The sequence below is a fragment of the Syngnathus floridae genome, chromosome 1, assembly GCF_059516105.1.
Source record: "Syngnathus floridae isolate MCC-2025c chromosome 1, RoL_Sflo_1.0, whole genome shotgun sequence".
Taxonomy (NCBI): Eukaryota; Metazoa; Chordata; class Actinopteri; order Syngnathiformes; family Syngnathidae; genus Syngnathus; species Syngnathus floridae.
The window spans coordinates 1-21,238 of NC_142413.1; the positions used below are offsets into that span (position 1 = coordinate 1).

General features: G+C 44.6%; 1 protein-coding gene and 1 long non-coding RNA gene across 7 annotated transcripts; both read right to left on the minus strand.

The window, feature by feature from the left end:
* Nucleotides 1-7,065: 7,065 nt before the first annotated feature.
* Nucleotides 7,066-15,123, minus strand: LOC148403032 (uncharacterized). Of its 6 annotated transcripts, none has more exons than XR_015861643.1 (5): nt 15,008-15,123; nt 12,981-13,076; nt 11,839-11,937; nt 10,936-11,031; nt 7,066-9,897 (listed from the first exon to the last, which is right to left on the minus strand). It is a non-coding gene; the product is annotated as an uncharacterized LOC148403032 (long non-coding RNA). The 6 variants fall into 6 exon arrangements; XR_015861647.1 differs by lacking the exon at nt 15,008-15,123 and adding an exon at nt 14,414-14,521 and having other exon boundaries at nt 11,839-11,934; XR_015861642.1 differs by lacking the exon at nt 15,008-15,123 and adding an exon at nt 14,414-14,521.
* A 1,022-nt stretch (nt 15,124-16,145) lies between these two features.
* On the minus strand, nt 16,146-21,098 carry syt4 (synaptotagmin IV). The gene is made up of 5 exons (XM_088379294.1): nt 20,519-21,098; nt 18,421-18,977; nt 17,523-17,846; nt 17,334-17,454; nt 16,146-17,251 (listed from the first exon to the last, which is right to left on the minus strand). The coding sequence occupies exons 1-5, from the start codon at nt 20,553-20,555 to the stop codon at nt 16,932-16,934; spliced, it is 1,359 nt and encodes a 452-aa protein (XP_088235420.1). The 5' UTR covers nt 20,556-21,098; the 3' UTR covers nt 16,146-16,931.
* Nucleotides 21,099-21,238: the final 140 nt, after the last annotated feature.

Sequence of the window (21,238 nt, forward strand, 5' to 3'; positions counted from 1 at the left end):
CTAACCCTAACCCTAACCCTAACCCTAACCCTAACCCTAACCCTAACCCTAACCCTAACCCTAACCCTAACCCTAACCCTAACCCTAACCCTAACCCTAACCCTAACCCTAACCCTAACCCTAACCCTAAAAATAAAAGTTAAAGTTAAATATAAATCTTTCCATAAAAATTTAATTTAATTTAAGTAAATTAAAATTTAAATTTAAATTTAAAGAATAATTTAAAGTTATTTAAATTTATCTTATTCAATATATTATTTATATTAGTAAATAAAAATTTAACATTAACATTAAAATATCCTTTAAAATATACAGTATACATACACTAAAATTTATAAATTTAAATTTAAATTTAAATTTATAACTTAACTCTATACTTAAATTAAATTTAACTCTAACTCTATACTTTAACTAACTTTACCTTAAATTATAACTTTAAAATTTAACTTTAAATTTATATTATAAACTTTAAATTAAAATTTAACTTTAATAAATTTAATTTAAATTATAAATTTAAATTAACTAAAAATAAACTAATAATAAATAAATCTACTATCTAACCCACCTCCTACCCCACCCTAACCCTAACCCTAACCTACAACCTAACCCTAACCTTACCACCAACCTAACCCTAACCCTAACCCTAACCCTAACCCTAACCCTAACCCTAACCCTAACCCTAACCCTAACCCTAACCCTAACCCTAACCCTAACCCTAACCCTAACCCTAACCCTAACCCTAACCCTAACCCTAACCCTAACCCTAACCCTAACCCTAACCCTAACCCTAACCCTAACCCTAACCCTAACCCTAACCCTAACCCTAACCCTAACCCTAACCCTAACCCTAACCCTAACCCTAACCCTAACCCTAACCCTAACCCTAACCCTAACCCTAACCCTAACCCTAACCCTAACCCTAACCCTAACCCTAACCCTAACCCTAACCCTAACCCTAACCCTAACCCTAACCCTAACCCTAACCCTAACCCTAACCCTAACCCTAACCCTAACCCTAACCCTAACCCTAACCCTAACCCTAACCCTAACCCTAACCCTAACCCTAACCCTAACCCTAACCCTAACCCTAACCCTAACCCTAACCCTAACCCTAACCCTAACCCTAACCCTAACCCTAACCCTAACCCTAACCCTAACCCTAACCCTAACCCTAACCCTAACCCTAACCCTAACCCTAACCCTAACCCTAACCCTAACCCTAACCCTAACCCTAACCCTAACCCTAACCCTAACCCTAACCCTAACCCTAACCCTAACCCTAACCCTAACCCTAACCCTAACCCTAACCCTAACCCTAACCCTAACCCTAACCCTAACCCTAACCCTAACCCTAACCCTAACCCTAACCCTAACCCTAACCCTAACCCTAACCCTAACCCTAACCCTAACCCTAACCCTAACCCTAACCCTAACCCTAACCCTAACCCTAACCCTAACCCTAACCCTAACCCTAACCCTAACCCTAACCCTAACCCTAACCCTAACCCTAACCCTAACCCTAACCCTAACCCTAACCCTAACCCTAACCCTAACCCTAACCCTAACCCTAACCCTAACCCTAACCCTAACCCTAACCCTAACCCTAACCCTAACCCTAACCCTAACCCTAACCCTAACCCTAACCCTAACCCTAACCCTAACCCTAACCCTAACCCTAACCCTAACCCTAACCCTAACCCTAACCCTAACCCTAACCCTAACCCTAACCCTAACCCTAACCCTAACCCTAACCCTAACCCTAACCCTAACCCTAACCCTAACCCTAACCCTAACCCTAACCCTAACCCTAACCCTAACCCTAACCCTAACCCTAACCCTAACCCTAACCCTAACCCTAACCCTAACCCTAACCCTAACCCTAACCCTAACCCTAACCCTAACCCTAACCCTAACCCTAACCCTAACCCTAACCCTAACCCTAACCCTAACCCTAACCCTAACCCTAACCCTAACCCTAACCCTAACCCTAACCCTAACCCTAACCCTAACCCTAACCCTAACCCTAACCCTAACCCTAACCCTAACCCTAACCCTAACCCTAACCCTAACCCTAACCCTAACCCTAACCCTAACCCTAACCCTAACCCTAACCCTAACCCTAACCCTAACCCTAACCCTAACCCTAACCCTAACCCTAACCCTAACCCTAACCCTAACCCTAACCCTAACCCTAACCCTAACCCTAACCCTAACCCTAACCCTAACCCTAACCCTAACCCTAACCCTAACCCTAACCCTAACCCTAACCCTAACCCTAACCCTAACCCTAACCCTAACCCTAACCCTAACCCTAACCCTAACCCTAACCCTAACCCTAACCCTAACCCTAACCCTAACCCTAACCCTAACCCTAACCCTAACCCTAACCCTAACCCTAACCCTAACCCTAACCCTAACCCTAACCCTAACCCTAACCCTAACCCTAACCCTAACCCTAACCCTAACCCTAACCCTAACCCTAACCCTAACCCTAACCCTAACCCTAACCCTAACCCTAACCCTAACCCTAACCCTAACCCTAACCCTAACCCTAACCCTAACCCTAACCCTAACCCTAACCCTAACCCTAACCCTAACCCTAACCCTAACCCTAACCCTAACCCTAACCCTAACCCTAACCCTAACCCTAACCCTAACCCTAACCCTAACCCTAACCCTAACCCTAACCCTAACCCTAACCCTAACCCTAACCCTAACCCTAACCCTAACCCTAACCCTAACCCTAACCCTAACCCTAACCCTAACCCTAACCCTAACCCTAACCCTAACCCTAACCCTAACCCTAACCCTAACCCTAACCCTAACCCTAACCCTAACCCTAACCCTAACCCTAACCCTAACCCTAACCCTAACCCTAACCCTAACCCTAACCCTAACCCTAACCCTAACCCTAACCCTAACCCTAACCCTAACCCTAACCCTAACCCTAACCCTAACCCTAACCCTAACCCTAACCCTAACCCTAACCCTAACCCTAACCCTAACCCTAACCCTAACCCTAACCCTAACCCTAACCCTAACCCTAACCCTAACCCTAACCCTAACCCTAACCCTAACCCTAACCCTAACCCTAACCCTAACCCTAACCCTAACCCTAACCCTAACCCTAACCCTAACCCTAACCCTAACCCTAACCCTAACCCTAACCCTAACCCTAACCCTAACCCTAACCCTAACCCTAACCCTAACCCTAACCCTAACCCTAACCCTAACCCTAACCCTAACCCTAACCCTAACCCTAACCCTAACCCTAACCCTAACCCTAACCCTAACCCTAACCCTAACCCTAACCCTAACCCTAACCCTAACCCTAACCCTAACCCTAACCCTAACCCTAACCCTAACCCTAACCCTAACCCTAACCCTAACCCTAACCCTAACCCTAACCCTAACCCTAACCCTAACCCTAACCCTAACCCTAACCCTAACCCTAACCCTAACCCTAACCCTAACCCTAACCCTAACCCTAACCCTAACCCTAACCCTAACCCTAACCCTAACCCTAACCCTAACCCTAACCCTAACCCTAACCCTAACCCTAACCCTAACCCTAACCCTAACCCTAACCCTAACCCTAACCCTAACCCTAACCCTAACCCTAACCCTAACCCTAACCCTAACCCTAACCCTAACCCTAACCCTAACCCTAACCCTAACCCTAACCCTAACCCTAACCCTAACCCTAACCCTAACCCTAACCCTAACCCTAACCCTAACCCTAACCCTAACCCTAACCCTAACCCTAACCCTAACCCTAACCCTAACCCTAACCCTAACCCTAACCCTAACCCTAACCCTAACCCTAACCCTAACCCTAACCCTAACCCTAACCCTAACCCTAACCCTAACCCTAACCCTAACCCTAACCCTAACCCTAACCCTAACCCTAACCCTAACCCTAACCCTAACCCTAACCCTAACCCTAACCCTAACCCTAACCCTAACCCTAACCCTAACCCTAACCCTAACCCTAACCCTAACCCTAACCCTAACCCTAACCCTAACCCTAACCCTAACCCTAACCCTAACCCTAACCCTAACCCTAACCCTAACCCTAACCCTAACCCTAACCCTAACCCTAACCCTAACCCTAACCCTAACCCTAACCCTAACCCTAACCCTAACCCTAACCCTAACCCTAACCCTAACCCTAACCCTAACCCTAACCCTAACCCTAACCCTAACCCTAACCCTAACCCTAACCCTAACCCTAACCCTAACCCTAACCCTAACCCTAACCCTAACCCTAACCCTAACCCTAACCCTAACCCTAACCCTAACCCTAACCCTAACCCTAACCCTAACCCTAACCCTAACCCTAACCCTAACCCTAACCCTAACCCTAACCCTAACCCTAACCCTAACCCTAACCCTAACCCTAACCCTAACCCAAACCCTAACCCTAACACAAACCCTAACCCTAACCACAGCAAGAGCAAGCCTAACCCTAAGCCTCAGCACAGCAAAAGCCAGCCTGAGCCTAACACAAACCCTAACCCTAACCCTAACCCTAACCACAGCAAGAGCAAGCCTAACCCTAAGCCTCAGCACAGCAAAAGCCAGCCTGAGCCTAACACAAACCCTAACCCTAACCACAGCAAGAGCAAGCCTAACCCTAAGCCTCAGCACAGCAAAAGCCAGCCTGAGCCTAACACAAACCCTAACCCTAACCACAGCAAGAGCAAGCCTAACCCTAAGCCTCAGCACAGCAAAAGCCAGCCTGAGCCTAACACAAACACAAACCCTAACCCTAACCCTAACCACAGCAAGAGCAAGCCTAACCCTAAGCCTCAGCACAGCAAAAGCCAGCCTGAGCCTAACACAAACCCTAACCCTAACCCTAACCCTAACCACAGCAAGAGCAAGCCTAACCCTAAGCCTCAGCACAGCAAAAGCCAGCCTGAGCCTAACACAAACCCTAACCCTAACCCTAACCCTAACCACAGCAAGAGCAAGCCTAACCCTAAGCCTCAGCACAGCAAAAGCCAGCCTGAGCCAAACACAAACCCTAACCCTAACCCTAACCACAGCAAGAGCAAGCCTAACCCTAAGCCTCAGCACAGCAAAAGCCAGCCTGAGCCTAACACAAACACAAACCCTAACCCTAACCCTAACCCTAACCACAGCAAGAGCAAGCCTAACCCTAAGCCTCAGCACAGCAAAAGCCAGCCTGAGCCAAACACAAACCCTAACCCTAACCCTAACCACAGCAAGAGCAAGCCTAACCCTAAGCCTCAGCACAGCAAAAGCCAGCCTGAGCCTAACACAAACCCTAACCCTAACCCTAACCCTAACCACAGCAAGAGCAAGCCTAACCCTAAGCCTCAGCACAGCAAAAGCCAGCCTGAGCCTAACCCTAACCCTAACCCTAACCCTAACCCTAACCCTAACCCTAACCCTAACCCTAACCCTAACCCTAACCCTAACCCTAACCCTAACCCTAAGCCTAACCCTAAGCCTAAGCCTAAGCCTCAGCACAGCAAAAGCCAGCCTGAGCCTAACACAAACCCTAACCCTAACCCTAACCCTAACCACAGCAAGAGCAAGCCTAACCCTAAGCCTCAGCACAGCAAAAGCCAGCCTGAGCCTAACACAAACCCTAACCCTAACCCTAACCCTAACCACAGCAAGAGCAAGCCTAACCCTAAGCCTCAGCACAGCAAAAGCCAGCCTGAGCCTAACACAAACCCTAACCCTAACCCTAACCCTAACCACAGCAAGAGCAAGCCTAACCCTAAGCCTCAGCACAGCAAAAGCCAGCCTGAGCCTAACACAAACCCTAACCCTAACCCTAACCCTAACCACAGCAAGAGCAAGCCTAACCCTAAGCCTCAGCACAGCAAAAGCCAGCCTGAGCCTAACACAAACCCTAACCCTAACCACAGCAAGAGCAAGCCTAACCCTAAGCCTCAGCACAGCAAAAGCCAGCCTGAGCCTAACACAAACACAAACCCTAACCCTAACCCTAACCACAGCAAGAGCAAGCCTAACCCTAAGCCTCAGCACAGCAAAAGCCAGCCTGAGCCTAACACAAACCCTAACCCTAACCCTAACCCTAACCACAGCAAGAGCAAGCCTAACCCTAAGCCTCAGCACAGCAAAAGCCAGCCTGAGCCTAACACAAACCCTAACCCTAACCCTAACCCTAACCACAGCAAGAGCAAGCCTAACCCTAAGCCTCAGCACAGCAAAAGCCAGCCTGAGCCAAACACAAACCCTAACCCTAACCCTAACCACAGCAAGAGCAAGCCTAACCCTAAGCCTCAGCACAGCAAAAGCCAGCCTGAGCCTAACACAAACACAAACCCTAACCCTAACCCTAACCCTAACCACAGCAAGAGCAAGCCTAACCCTAAGCCTCAGCACAGCAAAAGCCAGCCTGAGCCAAACACAAACCCTAACCCTAACCCTAACCACAGCAAGAGCAAGCCTAACCCTAAGCCTCAGCACAGCAAAAGCCAGCCTGAGCCTAACACAAACCCTAACCCTAACCCTAACCCTAACCACAGCAAGAGCAAGCCTAACCCTAACCCTCAGCACAGCAACCCTAACAAGAAACCTAACAAGACACCTAACCTAACAACAAACACTTACACGAAACCTAACCCTAACAACAAACTAACAACAATCTTAAGCACAGCAAGAGCAAGCCTAAACCTAAGCACAGCAAGCCTAACCCTAAGCACAGCAAGAGCAACAAGAACCCTAACCAGCACATAAAACCTTAAGCACAAAGCACATAAAACCTTAAGCACAGAGCAAATGAAACCTTAACAAAGCACATAAAACCTTAAGCACAAAGCACATAAAGACCTAATCAAATTAAACCCTAAGCACTAAGCACATTAAACCCTAAGCACATTAAACCAATAGCACATAGCACATTAAACCAATAGCACATTAAACCAATAGCACATTAAACCAATAGCACATTAAACCAATAGCACATTAAACCAATAGCACATTAAACCAATAGCACATTAAACCAATAGCACATTAAACCAATAGCACATTAAACCAATAGCACATTAAACCAATAGCACATTAAACCAATAGCACATTAAACCAATAGCACATTAAACCGATAGCACATTAAACCGATAGCACATTAAACCGATAGCACATTAAACCGATAGCACATTAAACCGATAGCACATTAAACCGATAGCACATTAAACCGATAGCACATTAAACCGATAGCACTTTACACCGATAGCACTTTACACCGATAGCACTTTACACCGATAGCACTTTACACCGATAGCACTTTACACCGATAGCACTTTACACCGATAGCACTTTACACCGATAGCACTTTACACCGATAGCACTTTACACCGATAGCACTTTACACCGATAGCACTTTACACCAATAGCACTTTACACCAATAGCACTTTACACCAATAGCACTTTACACCAATAGCACTTTACACCAATAGCACTTTACACCAATAGCACATAGCACATTAGACCATTAGCACATTAGACCATTAGCACATTAGACCATTAGCACATTAGCCCATTAGACCATTAGACCATTAGACCATTAGCACATTAGCACATTAGCACATTAGCACATTAGCACATTAGCACATAAGACCATTAACACATTAGCCCATTAAACCATTGACACATAGCACATTAAACCATTAGCACATAGCACATTAGACCATAGCACATTATACCATGAGCACATAGCACATTAGACCATAGGCACATTAGACCATGAGCACATAGCACATTAGGCCATGAGCACATAGCACATCAAATATAAGCACATAGCACATTAGGCCATGAGCACATAGCACATTAGGCCATGAGCACATTAAACCATGAGCACATAGCACATTAGGCCATGAGCACATAGCACATTAGGCCATGAGCACATAGCACATTAGGCCATGAGCACATAGCACATTAAACCATGAGCACATAGCACATAGACCATTAGCACCTAGCACAATTAGACCTTAAGCACCTAGCACAATTAGACCTTAGCACCCAACCACATAAGACCTCAGCACCAAACCACATTAGACCTTAGCACCAAACCACATTAGACCTTAACACCAAACCACATTAGACCTTAACACCAAACCACATTAGACCTTAACACCAAACCACATTAGACCTTAGCACCAAACCACATTAGACCTAAGCACCAAACCACATTAGACTTTAGCACCAAACCACATTAGACCTTAGCACCTAACCACATTAGCCACTAGCACCTAGCTTCTAGCACCTAACCTCTAGCCTCTAGCACCTAGACCTTAGCACCTAGACCTTAGCCTCTAGCACCTAGCCTCTAGCACCTAGCCTAACGAACCAAAAATATGACATCATAAAAAACAGAGTATGACATCACAAATGCAAAACATCATCCCACAAAAGACATCACATCACCCCACATGCTCTTATAAAATAACTTGGCCAATGCGTTTGTCTATTTGATTTGCTGCAAATCCAAATTATACCTAAGGATGGTGACAAATCTTATTATACTTAATAGGACATATTAAAGACTCTTTTGAATAAGTTCATTAACTTAATTGTTAATTAAATCATTTTCATTATGATTTTGTATAAATACTAGGTATAAACAGAAAATATACTACACAAAATTTAATTATGATTTTTCTATAAATACTAGGTATAAACAGAAAATATACTACACAAAATGGGCAGTTTACTTTTTTGAAAAAGAATGGGAAGTAAGACTTATTTCGTTTATTTAAACGGAAGAAGTAAAACTTATTTAATGGGAAAAATGGATTTGGTGGAATTCAAAATTTCAAAAATGAATGAATGAAGTCATTTCAATTATGATTTTGGATAAATATTAAGTATGAACACAAACACGACTGCAAAAAATGGCCAGTTTACTTGTTTAAAAAGGACTAGGAAGAAAAGACTTATTTCATTTATTTAAATGGGAAGAAGTAAAACTTATTTATTTAATGGGAAAAATGGATGAGGTGGAATTCAAAATTTCAAAAATGAATGAATGAAGTCATTTCAATTATGATTTTGGATAAATATTAAGTATGAACACAAACACGACTGCAAAAAATGGCCAGTTTACTTGTTTAAAAAGGACTAGGAAGAAAAGACTTATTTCATTTATTTAAATGGGAAGAAGTAAAACTTATTTATTTAATGGGAAAAATGGATGAGGTGGAATTCAAAATTTCAAAAATGAATGAATGAAGTCATTTCAATTATGATTTTGGATAAATATTAAGTATGAACACAAACACGACTGCAAAAAATGGCCAGTTTACTTGTTTAAAAAGGACTAGGAAGAAAAGACTTATTTCATTTATTTAAATGGGAAGAAGACTTATTTAGTTTGTTTAATATATGTTTGTTCCGAGGCAAAATTGGATTTGCTGCAATTGCAAATTTCGACAAATTACGGTCCCAAATATTGACTTGAGACCTGATGGGACGTATTAATAGCTAATTTGATAGAACTTGGTCATATGAGCAAGTGGAGTAACATGAGATCTATTCTGAATTACACAGCACACACAACTTTGGATCTTCTGAATGAATGAATGAATGAATGAATGAATGAGTGGGTGAGTGAATGAATCTTATTTGTTCATTTAAATTATGACTGTATAAATACTAGGTATAAACACAAAATGGCCAGTTTACTTGTTTGAAATGGTGTGGAAAGAAGTAATCTATCCAATTTAAGACAAATGTAGTTACCTCTAACATTGTGTTACTTTATCTATTGTTGTCTGTGACTTCCCATGAATAAAAAGGAAGGAAGGACTCACCGGAGACGTCTTCGCCAACATCAAACCGTTGGACTTTGATCCTTCTTACAGTGGAAAACATACAGCCAACCAACACCGTGGAACCTAAAGGAATGAAAGAAAACTTTAACATTTGGCTTCAAGCAACATTCGCAGATGCAACACAATGTGACGTGCGGGCTTAGGGCTCGTTCGGGTTAAAGGTTGAGGGAGGGGCCCTCGTTTTAAACTACTTTTTTCAAAAGGAGTGGGAACAAGCAAGACTTATTTAATTTATTTAATGGGAACATGTAAGACTATTTTTCTTCCCTGGCAAAATTGGATTTGCTGCAATTGCCAATTTCAAAAAAGTACAGTGCCAAATCTTGACTTGAGACCTGATAGGACGTATTAAACGCTTAGTTACATTGATAGGAGTTGGTAATAAGAGCGAGTGGACTAGTGGTGGTTGAATGGATGAATGTTGAAAGTAATTTAAATTATGACTTCGTTTAAATACTAGGTTTTAACAGAACATCTACTGCGCAAAATGGGCAGAGTTTACTTGTTTGAGAAGGGGTGGCTTATTTAAGACTACGACTTATTTAATCTGTTTGTTCCCAGGCAAAATTGGATGTGATGCAATTCCAAATTTCACCACATGATGGTGCCAAATTTTGACTTGAGCCCTGATAGGACATATTAAACACTGGATTACTACTTTGGATCTTTTCTTATATTACTTTGCAACAACATACTCGGTAAGAGATTAGGCAGTATAATCACTTGTTAACTTAAGAGTGCCCACACTCAATTTACTTATGGTTATGTGTTACATTAATTACTGTTAGGCATCATTTGAGCAGTCTGACCAAATCTTTGAATAGAAGAATTTGTGATTTAAGAAATTATTTATGTTCAGGGTAATCAGATTTGTATATAATTCTAATGGTCGTCTTTTGAAAACTATTCTGAATTACAACTTTGGATCTTTTCTCATATTACTTTGCAACAATATACTCAGTGACAGATTAGGCAGTTTAATCACATATGTTAACTTGAGAGTGCCCACACTCAATTTACTTATGCTTAAGTGTTAAATCAACTACTGTTAAACATGAAATAGGAGGTTTAACATAAATGGAGGAAGAAATGGGTACTCACCATTGTGGCTCCTGGTCAATGATGCGAGCCTCCAACTGATTTGTACATTCATTCTCCTGACGTTGGGAAACGTACAGCCAACCAACACCGAGGAACCTAAAGGAATGAAAGAAAACTTTAACATTTGGCCTCAACCAACATTTGCAGATACAACACAATGTGACGTGCGGGGTGAGGGCTCGTTAGGGTTAAAGGTTGAGGGAAGGGCCCTTGTTTTAAACTACTTTTTCGAAAAGGAGTGCGAACAAGCAAGACTTATTTAATTTATTTAATGGCTTATTTAATTTGTTTCATCTATTTTTGTTCCCAGGCAAAATAGGATTTGCTGCAATTGCAAATTTCAACAAAGTACGGTGCCAAATCTTGACTTGAGACCTGATAGGACGTATTAAACTCATTTAATGGGAAGAAGTAAAACTTATTTAGTTTATTTAATCTATTTTTGTTCCCTGGCAAAATTGGGGAGGATTGGCAAGAAGTAAGATTTATTTAATCTGTTTGTTCCCAGGCAAAATTGGATGTGCTGCAATTCCAAATTACACCACATGATGGTGCCAAATTTTGACTTGAGACCTGATAGGACATATTAAACACTTAGTTGAAGTGATACAAATTGATAATAATGCCGAGGGGGGGGCAACATGAATGTTCTGAATTAGACATAGTTTGAATATGCTTTTGAATATTTTTTAGGTAAACACTTTTGCTTCACTTTGAGGAGTGTGATAATCTAACCAAATCTTTGAATTAAAGAATTTGTGATTTAACAAATAGCTTGTTATTATGTTCACGGTAATCACATTTGTATATAATTCTAATGGCCTTCTTTTGAAAAATATTCTGAATTACAACTTTGGATCTTTTCTTATATTAACATAAATGGAGGAAGAAATGGGTACTCACCATTGTAGCGACTGGTCAATGATGCGAGCCTCCAACTGATTTGTATATTCATTCTTCTGACGGTGGAAAACGTACAGCCGACCAACACCGTGAAACCTACTGGAATGAAAGAAAACTTTAACATTTGGCTTCAAGCAACATTCGCAGATGCAACACAATGTGACGTGCGGGCTTAGGGCTCGTTCGGGTTAAAGGTTGAGGGAGGGGCCCTCGTTTTAAACTACTTTTTTCAAAAGGAGTGGGAACAAGCAAGACTTATTTAATTTATTTAATGGGAACATGTAAGACTATTTTTCTTCCCTGGCAAAATTGGATTTGCTGCAATTGCAAATTTCAAAAAAGTATGGTGCCAAATCTTGACTTGAGACCTGATAGGACGTATTAAGCGCTTAGTTAAATTGATAGGAGTTGGTAATAAGAGCGAGTGGACTAACGGTGGTTTAATGGATGAATGAATGTTGAAAGTATTTTAAATTATGACTTTGTTTAAATACTAGGTATTAACAGAACATCTACTGCGCAAAATGGGCAGAGTTTACTTGTTTGAGAAGGGGTGGCTTATTTAAGACTACGACTTATTTAATCTGTTTGTTCCCAGGCAAAATTGGATGTGATGCAATTCCAAATTTCACCACATGATGGTGCCAAATTTTGACTTGAGCCCTGATAGGACATATTAAACACTGGATTACTACTTTGGATCTTTTCTTATATTACTTTGCAACAACATACTCGGTAAGAGATTAGGCAGTATAATCACATATGTTAACTAGAGAGTGCCCACACTCAATTTACTTATGGTTATGTGTTACATTAATTACTGTTAGGCATCATTTGAGCAGTCTGACCAAATCTTTGAATAGAAGAATTTGTGATTTAAGAAATTACTTGTGTTCAGAGTAATCAGATTTGTATATAATTCTAATGGTCGTCTTTTGAAAACTATTCTGAATTACAATATTGGATTATTTCTTATATTACTTTGCAACAATATACTCAGTGACAGATTAGGCAGTATAATCTCACATATTAAATTGACAGTGCCCACACACAATTTACTTACAGTCATGTGTTAAATCAATTACTGTTAGACATGAAATAGGAGGTGTTTAACATAAATGGAGGAAGGAAGGGCTACTCACCATTGTAGCGCCTGGTCAATGATGCGAGCCTCCACCTGATGTGTATATTCATTCTTCTTACAGTGGAAAACATACAGCCAACAAACACCATGTAACCTAAAGGAATGAAATTAAACATTAACATTTACCCTCAAGACATTCAAAGATATAAGGCAACGCGACTACGTCGTGTTTGTATCCGCTGTCGCGCTAACGGCCATTTCGCGCCCACGGATTTGAATCTTGGCGGGAAGTTTCCCCTATTGACTTCATTTCGACGGCACATTACTGCGACGTAATACCCGCTTATCTAAAACGGCAAAGTTAAAAGTAGAGTTAAATAAAGTTTTATTTTTAATCAACGCAATAATTTACAACCGTTGACCAGGGAGAATCGTCGAAATTCGGCGTCTATGGCTGGCAGCAGACGCCGAATTCGACGACGGCCCCCCCCACTCACTCGCTTTTTCGAGACTACAATAGTACTTATTTTTAAAAACAATGAGTTTTATTTACCGTGTAGCCCTAGACGGTCCAGTTGCAAGCAGAAAATAAAGATATTTCTGTTGATAATCGTCGTCTTTGTTTCCGCGACTCAGCTAACCATTGCTATTGCACAGTGAACGCTACCTACATCGACAACTTTAGTCAAACTACACAAAAGTAAGTCTCTTTAAACACAATGAGTTGTATTTACCGTATACGCTCTAGACGGTCCAGTTGCGAGCAGAAAATAAAGATATTTCTGTTGCTAATCGTCGTGTTTGTATCCGCTATCGCGCTCGCGTCCATTCGCAGCCATCCACGGCCACGGATTTGAATTTTGGCGGAAGCCCCGCCTACTGACGTCATTTCCGCGCAATACCCGCTTATCTAAATCGGCAAAGTTAAAAGTAGAGTTAAATAAAGTTTTTCTTTTTAAATCAACGCAATCATTTATAACCGTTGACAAGGAAGAATCGTCGAAATTCGGCGTTTGTGGCTGGCAGCAGACGCCGAGCTCGACGCCCGCCACACTCACTCGCTTTTCGGGGCTACAAAAGTACTTCTTTTTAAAAACAAAGAGTTGTATTTACCGTGTGCGCTCTAGACGGTCCAGTTGCAAGTAGAAAATGAAGATATTTCTGTTGCTAATCGTCGTGTTTGTATCCGCTATCTCGCTCGCGTCCATTCGCAGCCATCGCGGCCACGGATTTGAATTTGGGCGGAAGCCCCGCCTACTGACGTCATTTCCGCGTAATACCCGCTTATCTAAAACGGCAAAGTTAAAAGTAGAGTTAAATAAAGTTTTTCTTTTTAAATCAACGCAATCATTTATAACCGTTGACCAGGAAGAATCGTCGAAATTCGGCGTTTGTGGCTGGCAGCAGACGCCGAGCTCGACGCCCGCCACACTCACTCGCTTTTCGGGGCTACAAAAGTACTTCTTTTTAAAAACAATGAGTTGTATTTACCGTGTACGCTCTAGACGGTCCAGTTGCAAGCAGAAAATAAAGATATTTCCGTTGCTAATCGTCGTGTTTGTATCCGCTATCTCGCTCGCGTCCATTCGCAGCCATCGCGGCCACGGATTTGAATTTGGGGGGAAGCCCCGCCTACTGACGTCATTTCCGCGTAATACCCGCTTATCTAAAACGGCAAAGTTAAAAGTAGAGTTAAATAAAGTTTTTCTTTTTAAATCAACGCAATCATTTATAACCGTTGACCAGGAAGAATCGTCGAAATTCGGCGTTTGTGGCTGGCAGCAGACGCAGAGTTCGACGACGCCCCCCCCCCACCCGCCACGCTCACTCGCTTTTCGAGACTACAAAAGTACTTATTTTTAAAAACAATGGGTTTTATTTACCGTGTACGCCCTAGACGGTCCAGTTGCAAACAGAAAATAAAGATATTTCTGTTGCTAATCGTCGTGTTTGTATCCGCTGTCTCGCTCGCGGGTTAGCTACTCAGCCACACATTGCTAATGCACAGTTAACGCTAGCTGCATCGACAACTTTAGTCAAACTACACAAAAGTAAATATCTTTAAACACAATGAGTTGTATTTACCGTGTAAGCTCTAGACGGTCCAGTTGCAAGCAGAAAATAAAGATATTTCTGTTGATAAGTCGTGTTACTATCCGCTGTGTCTCGTTCGCTGCCATTGTTGAAAGCTGCGCCCACGGATTTGAATTTTGGCGGAAGTTCCGCCCAGTAGCGTCATTTCCGCGTCACATGACTGCGACGTGGCAGACGTCATATAGCAAACGCTGTTTTGTTTAGTAGACTTACTGTTGTTATGTGGTGACATAATGGCACACACTCAAAATAGGTTTAAATAAATTTACTAAGTCTTCTTCCCGCTCCCTTTTAAACAAGTTAACTCTGCCCACCGATTTGAATATCGGCGGAAGTTCCGCCCACTGTCGTCACGTCCGCGTCACATGACTGCGACGGATCAGACGTCACATGACTGCGACGGATCAGACGTCACATAGCAACCGCTGTTTTGTTTAGCAAACTTACCAATGTCTTACATTGACGTAATGGCGCGCTGGTTAGCATAGCCAGCTCCTGAGCGTGGTGATACGGCTTCGACACCCGTCGCAGCACTTGTTCTTTTCTCCCTTGTCTGTATGTACAGGATTGTCTCAGAAAATTAGAATATTGTGATAAAGTTCTTTATTTTCTGTAATGCAATTAAAAACTAAAATGTCATACACTCTGGATTCATTATATATCAACTGAAATATTGCAAGCCTTTGATTATTTTACTATTGCTAATTATGGCATACAGCTTCAGAAAACTCAAATATCCTATCTCAAAATATTAGAATATTTCCTCAGACCAAGTAGAGTGAAAAGATTAGATGAAGTTCCCCCATTGGCGTCATTTTCGCGTCACGTCATATAGCAACCGCTGTTTTATTTAGTAAACTTGGAATGGTTTGCAGTTGCTCCAGAGGCAGATTAAATTCAAATGCATTTCTCTGCACTCATTCCAGAGTCTCAAGAAGCCTAATCGTTGGCCACTGTGACTAAAAAGGAAAGCAAGGCGACCGCAGGTTCTTTGACCAATCAGATTATTAGCTCTCCATGACGTCAGCATTTTGTCTGTCCTCTGATTGGTTGGGTCGAGCAATCCAAGTTCAACTAGCAAAATGTGTTTTTCTATAATGCCAAAGGGCAGCCAAATGAAGACAAACACTTGCCATAACTTGATCCCTTTAATTTGAGGGTACTTTCATTTTACATTTCATTTCGGCTGTCTTTGTGCTCACAGTCAAGGGGACAAAACTGACAAATATATGTGTGCGCACACACGCAGTTGCCCACATCTGCACAAACATTCGCACGGCTGTGGCGCGTCGCCTCTTGCCACTGCAGTCCAAGCTCACGCTACCTCATTTAAGCTTGTTCGGAGATAGCACTTACAAAACATAGTCCAAAAGTCCACCCAGACGAATAAAAACAGCTAATGAATCAAATCCAACATATTTGGTCCTTTTGATAAATTAATGCCTTTTTTCAATTCTTTTTTTTTTTTTTTGGGTGGGGGGGGCGCTTTTGGTCAAAAGCGACGCTCAGTTTAAAGCGAGAGATGGAGACGTTTAGGCACACGATTACCATGACAACCTCAATGATGTAACCCAGTAACGTTGGTCGAAAGTCTTTGGGCATATTAAAAGATACATGTATGTACAAATATGGGCAATTTCCATATACTTAGCTTTTTTTCAAATCCATACTATTGATCTGTCTCTAACATTGTCTGATATATTTAAGGCAGATATTGTTGGCGATAACTATGGTTCTGCTTTTGGCACGCAACAGCATCGACCAAGTTATGCCTCGTAACTTGAAAAATGAGCAAATGGGTCGAGGTATAATCATAATTTCCAAGATGAGCTAATGACCGATAGATTGACGACAATAAGGACCCCCCCTCCCCCCCACCACCAACCGTCCAATGATTTGCACACATCCCGCCATCTTAACCCTCAGACATGGCGTGCCACTTAGCAATCTGGCGCCGCGGGTGCTCGCAGATCTCCCGCCAGTGCTCGCCGGCGGTGCCCGCCGCCGTCATTCCCATCAGCAGGCGGCCGAGGACCGGCTTCGGACAGCGGGAGTCCCCCGGGTCAGAGTCCATCAGCAGCAGTTCCACGCTGGCGTCCCTCGGGCCATGGTCGGAGGGCAGGTCGAAGGTGAAGGGCTCGTTGAAGACGGGGTTGGGGGCGCACTTCTTAACGTGGGTCTTCTTCTTGCACACGCGCTTCCTTCCGTGGTACAGGTTGACTTTGACGTACGGATCTACAGAAAGAGCAAGAGAACAACAACGTGACTCAGTAATAAGTGGCTTTGAATTTGCAAGTCAAAATTGCAGCTACCGCACCCGAGGGCCCGTTGTTGTCATTCTTGGGCAAGTGGCGGGCCTTGAGGACCACCACGGTCAGAGTGTTGGTGGCGGATTGGTAACACAAGGACAGCAGCAGCTCGCCTCGGCCCCAAGACTTCTGCGGTGACACGAACGTGCAGTACGGTCAGTGGTGAAAACGGGACACTAAAAGCGTCCTCTCGTCACCTTGACGTTCCTCTTGATGATCTCCCGGCTCATCAGCACGCGGCCTTCGGACAGGTCGATTCCCGAGAGCGGGACGAGGGTCTCGCCGATGATTTCGTCGCGGGAGAACCTGTCAAAGCTGAGCACCATAAACTGGAGAGCCAGTTTGGACACACTGGGCAAGGGGATCCCGTAAAAGCTGAAGGTTTCGTCAAAAGTCGGGTCCAGAGTCTTCCTTAGCACTCTGGTCTTGACTCGGTGCTTCTTCTCAGGCAGCAGGGTCAGCTTGATGTAGGGGTCAGACGTCAAGGATTGCTCATCGGTTGGGCTCAGGTCACGGGCTTCCTGGAATCAAATCAGCCAGTCCGAAATGTGCCAATCATATAGCACGACAGTTCAGAACCAGACACTAAGATAAGCGCTTCACTGGTTTCTTTTATATCAACACTCTGATGAAGGCGGAAGAAACCGCCGAAACATGTCAGTTAATGCACCTAAAATAATTTGTTTGATATAAAAGAAACCAGTGAAGTGATTAAAAAGGAAAAGCAAGATGAACTTAGTACAACTAAGATAAGCGCTCTCGAGTCTTGTGCTCTGTGGAGCGCCAAGGAAGGTATGAGGGTGCTTAACCGCGGACAGGGCCTTGTTACTCCCAAGTTTGGGGCAAAAAACCCCGCGCGCCCTCTGAGCCGAGACTCGGCAATCTTCACCGTCAGCCGGTCAGCCGAGCCGAGGCACCAGTCGCGAGTGTCGGAATGCAGCAGCTCGGGAAGGAAAGCCAGATATGGGAAGAAGAGCAATCTTAAAATGCTGCGAGTGACAGCGTTTTGGCTCGACCGGAGACGTTCGAGGGAGGGCCGGCCGACTCCGAAGCGCATTCTGACGACCGAGGCACGGCTTACTTTCAAAGGCTCACCTGAATGTGGACGATGAAGGCCTTCTTCTCCGCGTGATACTCAAGGGCAAAGCGGAGGGTTCCGAGCCTCCCCTTTCTCTCATCCGTGGCCGGGGTCGGAGCGTGGCTGGAGATGTACGGCGAGGGGGGTTCCCGGCGGTCCGTCGTGCCGGGCTCCAAGTCGGGCGAGCGCCGCACCTTGAGCTGGTGAGAGGGCTTGGTGGGGAAGTTTCCGTTGAGGTCCAGTTGCTCCAGGTCCAGATGTAGCGCCGATCTGGAGCCACCCGGGCTCGACGCCAACTCGGGACTATCCACGGGCGTCACGGCGCTCCGGCAGTTCCCGTTAACGTCCGTTTGACCGACTTTATTGGTTGTCACGCCGGTAGCGGGGGCAAACTTCTTTTTGCCCCCGAGGCTTTCCGGATAAATGTCGACACCTTTGAGCATGTGCACAAACTTGTACGGGGGGGTCTTCTGGCCTTTAGTGTTTTTGCGCTGGCAGCAGATCCACGCAAAGGCCGACGCGGTGAAGATCAAGCCGAAGACGCTCGCCGCCGCGACACCTCCGGGGACCGCCACTGCAAAGCAGCACAAAGAACCGTGACCTACGTTGCGTGGTGGCGGCGTCCGTACGATTGATTCTAAAGGCGGCAATGCCAGCAAATGAGACAGACTGAGCTGAATGAGCGGCGCACAACACATCTGGCGACCCTCGCACTAGCGGTGTTTCTCATATAATAACATTGAGATGACGCGTCTCTGACTCCCAGCCAACATTTCCACCATGCGGGTTTTAAGAGGGGCTTATGGGCACAGGTTCCATCTGGTTTTGGTCCTGGGTTCCGCCGCCAGGGGCACGCCTGTATTAGACCACATGGGCTGAGCTGGGTTTTTGACTGGGTCTTCGGTGGATTGTAAATGCACCACTTGAACTGGGGAAATGTTTCGCAACCCAAGTAGGCCCCGATTGCGTTTGCCCAATTAGGGCTGCTGCGAGTAGTTTCCGTGCATTCGTTGTAGTCACATGTGTTAGGACCACAGCAATGCCAGATGAGAGAATCCCAGGGCGGACTTGATCCAATTTGGGAAGGATTTTCATGAAACAAGGGGGCAGGAAAAGACGTGAGAAAGAATGAAAGGCAAATTGTGAGGATCAACACAATGTCAGACAGCCCTACAAAAGGAGACCTGCATAAGAAGTGATACAGGGTGAGACCCAGACAGGGGTGAGCAGTTTCCAACCCTCAGATCCCAGATGGACTCTCCATAGAACCGTTACCCATTTCTACCCGTAGCCACTTGGTAGCCAGGAAACCCACATTAGGCCCACTTGCGGCTGGGCCCAAATCGGTCAGCCATTTTGGTTTGGAGCAGCCATTTTCCAGGGCTGCTACTTTGCAAAACTCCTTCCAAAGGGAGTGCCAAGTGGAAATCCTGCTTTGGAGAGGCAACTTTTAGCCTGAGCCACTTCGTGACTATTTGGCGGCTTTGCCACGGGCCTGTTCATCACTGCCGGCGGCGGCGGCTCTTATTATCGCGGCGTCGCTAATCCCGCAACTCGTCGAGCCGACAACAGTCGTGTTTTTGGACGGGAGCTTGATCAAAGAAGAACCTGGCCTCTTATGTAAGGCAATTTGAGCATATTTGAGCACAAGTGTTGGAGCTCAGCGTCAATAGATGCTATTGGTGCTATTGGTAAGGTGGGACCGGAACGCCGCTCGTCCGCCCGCCCGCCGGCCGCTCTGACGCCACGATACGGCGCTCGAGGCCTTCTCTGTCCCGACGGCTCTGTTTTTCAACTGGGGCGTTTCTTGCTCTGGGGCCAGCGAGGCGACAGCGGCTGAATACGACCGAGAACCCAATGGGCATTTCACGGACATTCCCGTCTCGTACCGAGACGGCTCTCGTTGTTTTTCTGATGAGCCGCCCCGCCCAAAAGCACAACAATACCCGCTTCAATGGACAGGGCTGAGATTTTGTAGCACGTCACCAGTTTCAAGCTAGACAAATGAAAGTGAAGAAGCCGCATTCTGCATAAACACACGACAGTGAGAATCCTTTCAAAAGGACACATGGGAGGGAAGCAAATGTCAGATGTGGCAAAAGGAAGCAGACTCACCAGGCTGCGCTCCATCCTCCAGCGTCACTGGTGCCATGGTCGCTCTCCGAGGTCCTGGAATGCTTCCCCCTCCCCCTTGAAAGCAGACGTGTGAGAGCTTGGACTCGGCTAAATGATGGAGGAAGTCGATGAAGAAGGTTGCCGTCGAATCTCCTCTTGCTGCTCTGCCACGGTCTTCAGAATGTGCGCGTAAGCGCGCGCGTGTGTGTGTGTGTGTGTGTGTGTGCGTTTGTCCCACACCCCGCCCGTGCTCCTTCCCTCGTCCTCGTCATCCTCCTCCTCCTCCCCCCTATGAGCTCACGGGCGCGCTGACGCAGTGGTGACGGAAGCTGCCTCTCATTGGTCCTGTCATTGTGGTGGCTCTAAAATGATTGATTTAGTCCAAACAATGACACCCTCATCCAGCTTTCCTTGCCAATGACACATAGGAATAAAGACGACGATTATGTTCTAACAAAAGGACCAATAACAATAACAAACGGTCCAAATGGCGTGAATTTTAGGAATCTAATGAAGCCGGAGTGTGGAGAATCAGTTGAAGAAGGGAACGGAATGGAACAGAATATAATATAATAGCACAGAACAGAACAGAACAGAACCAAACAGAACAGAATAGAACAGAACAGAACGCCTTGATTGTCATTGTACAACAGGTATAGAAGAAAATTGGGAGTCATTCTAAAGCATGTTAAAGAAGAGAACAAAAAAAATGGAATAGCT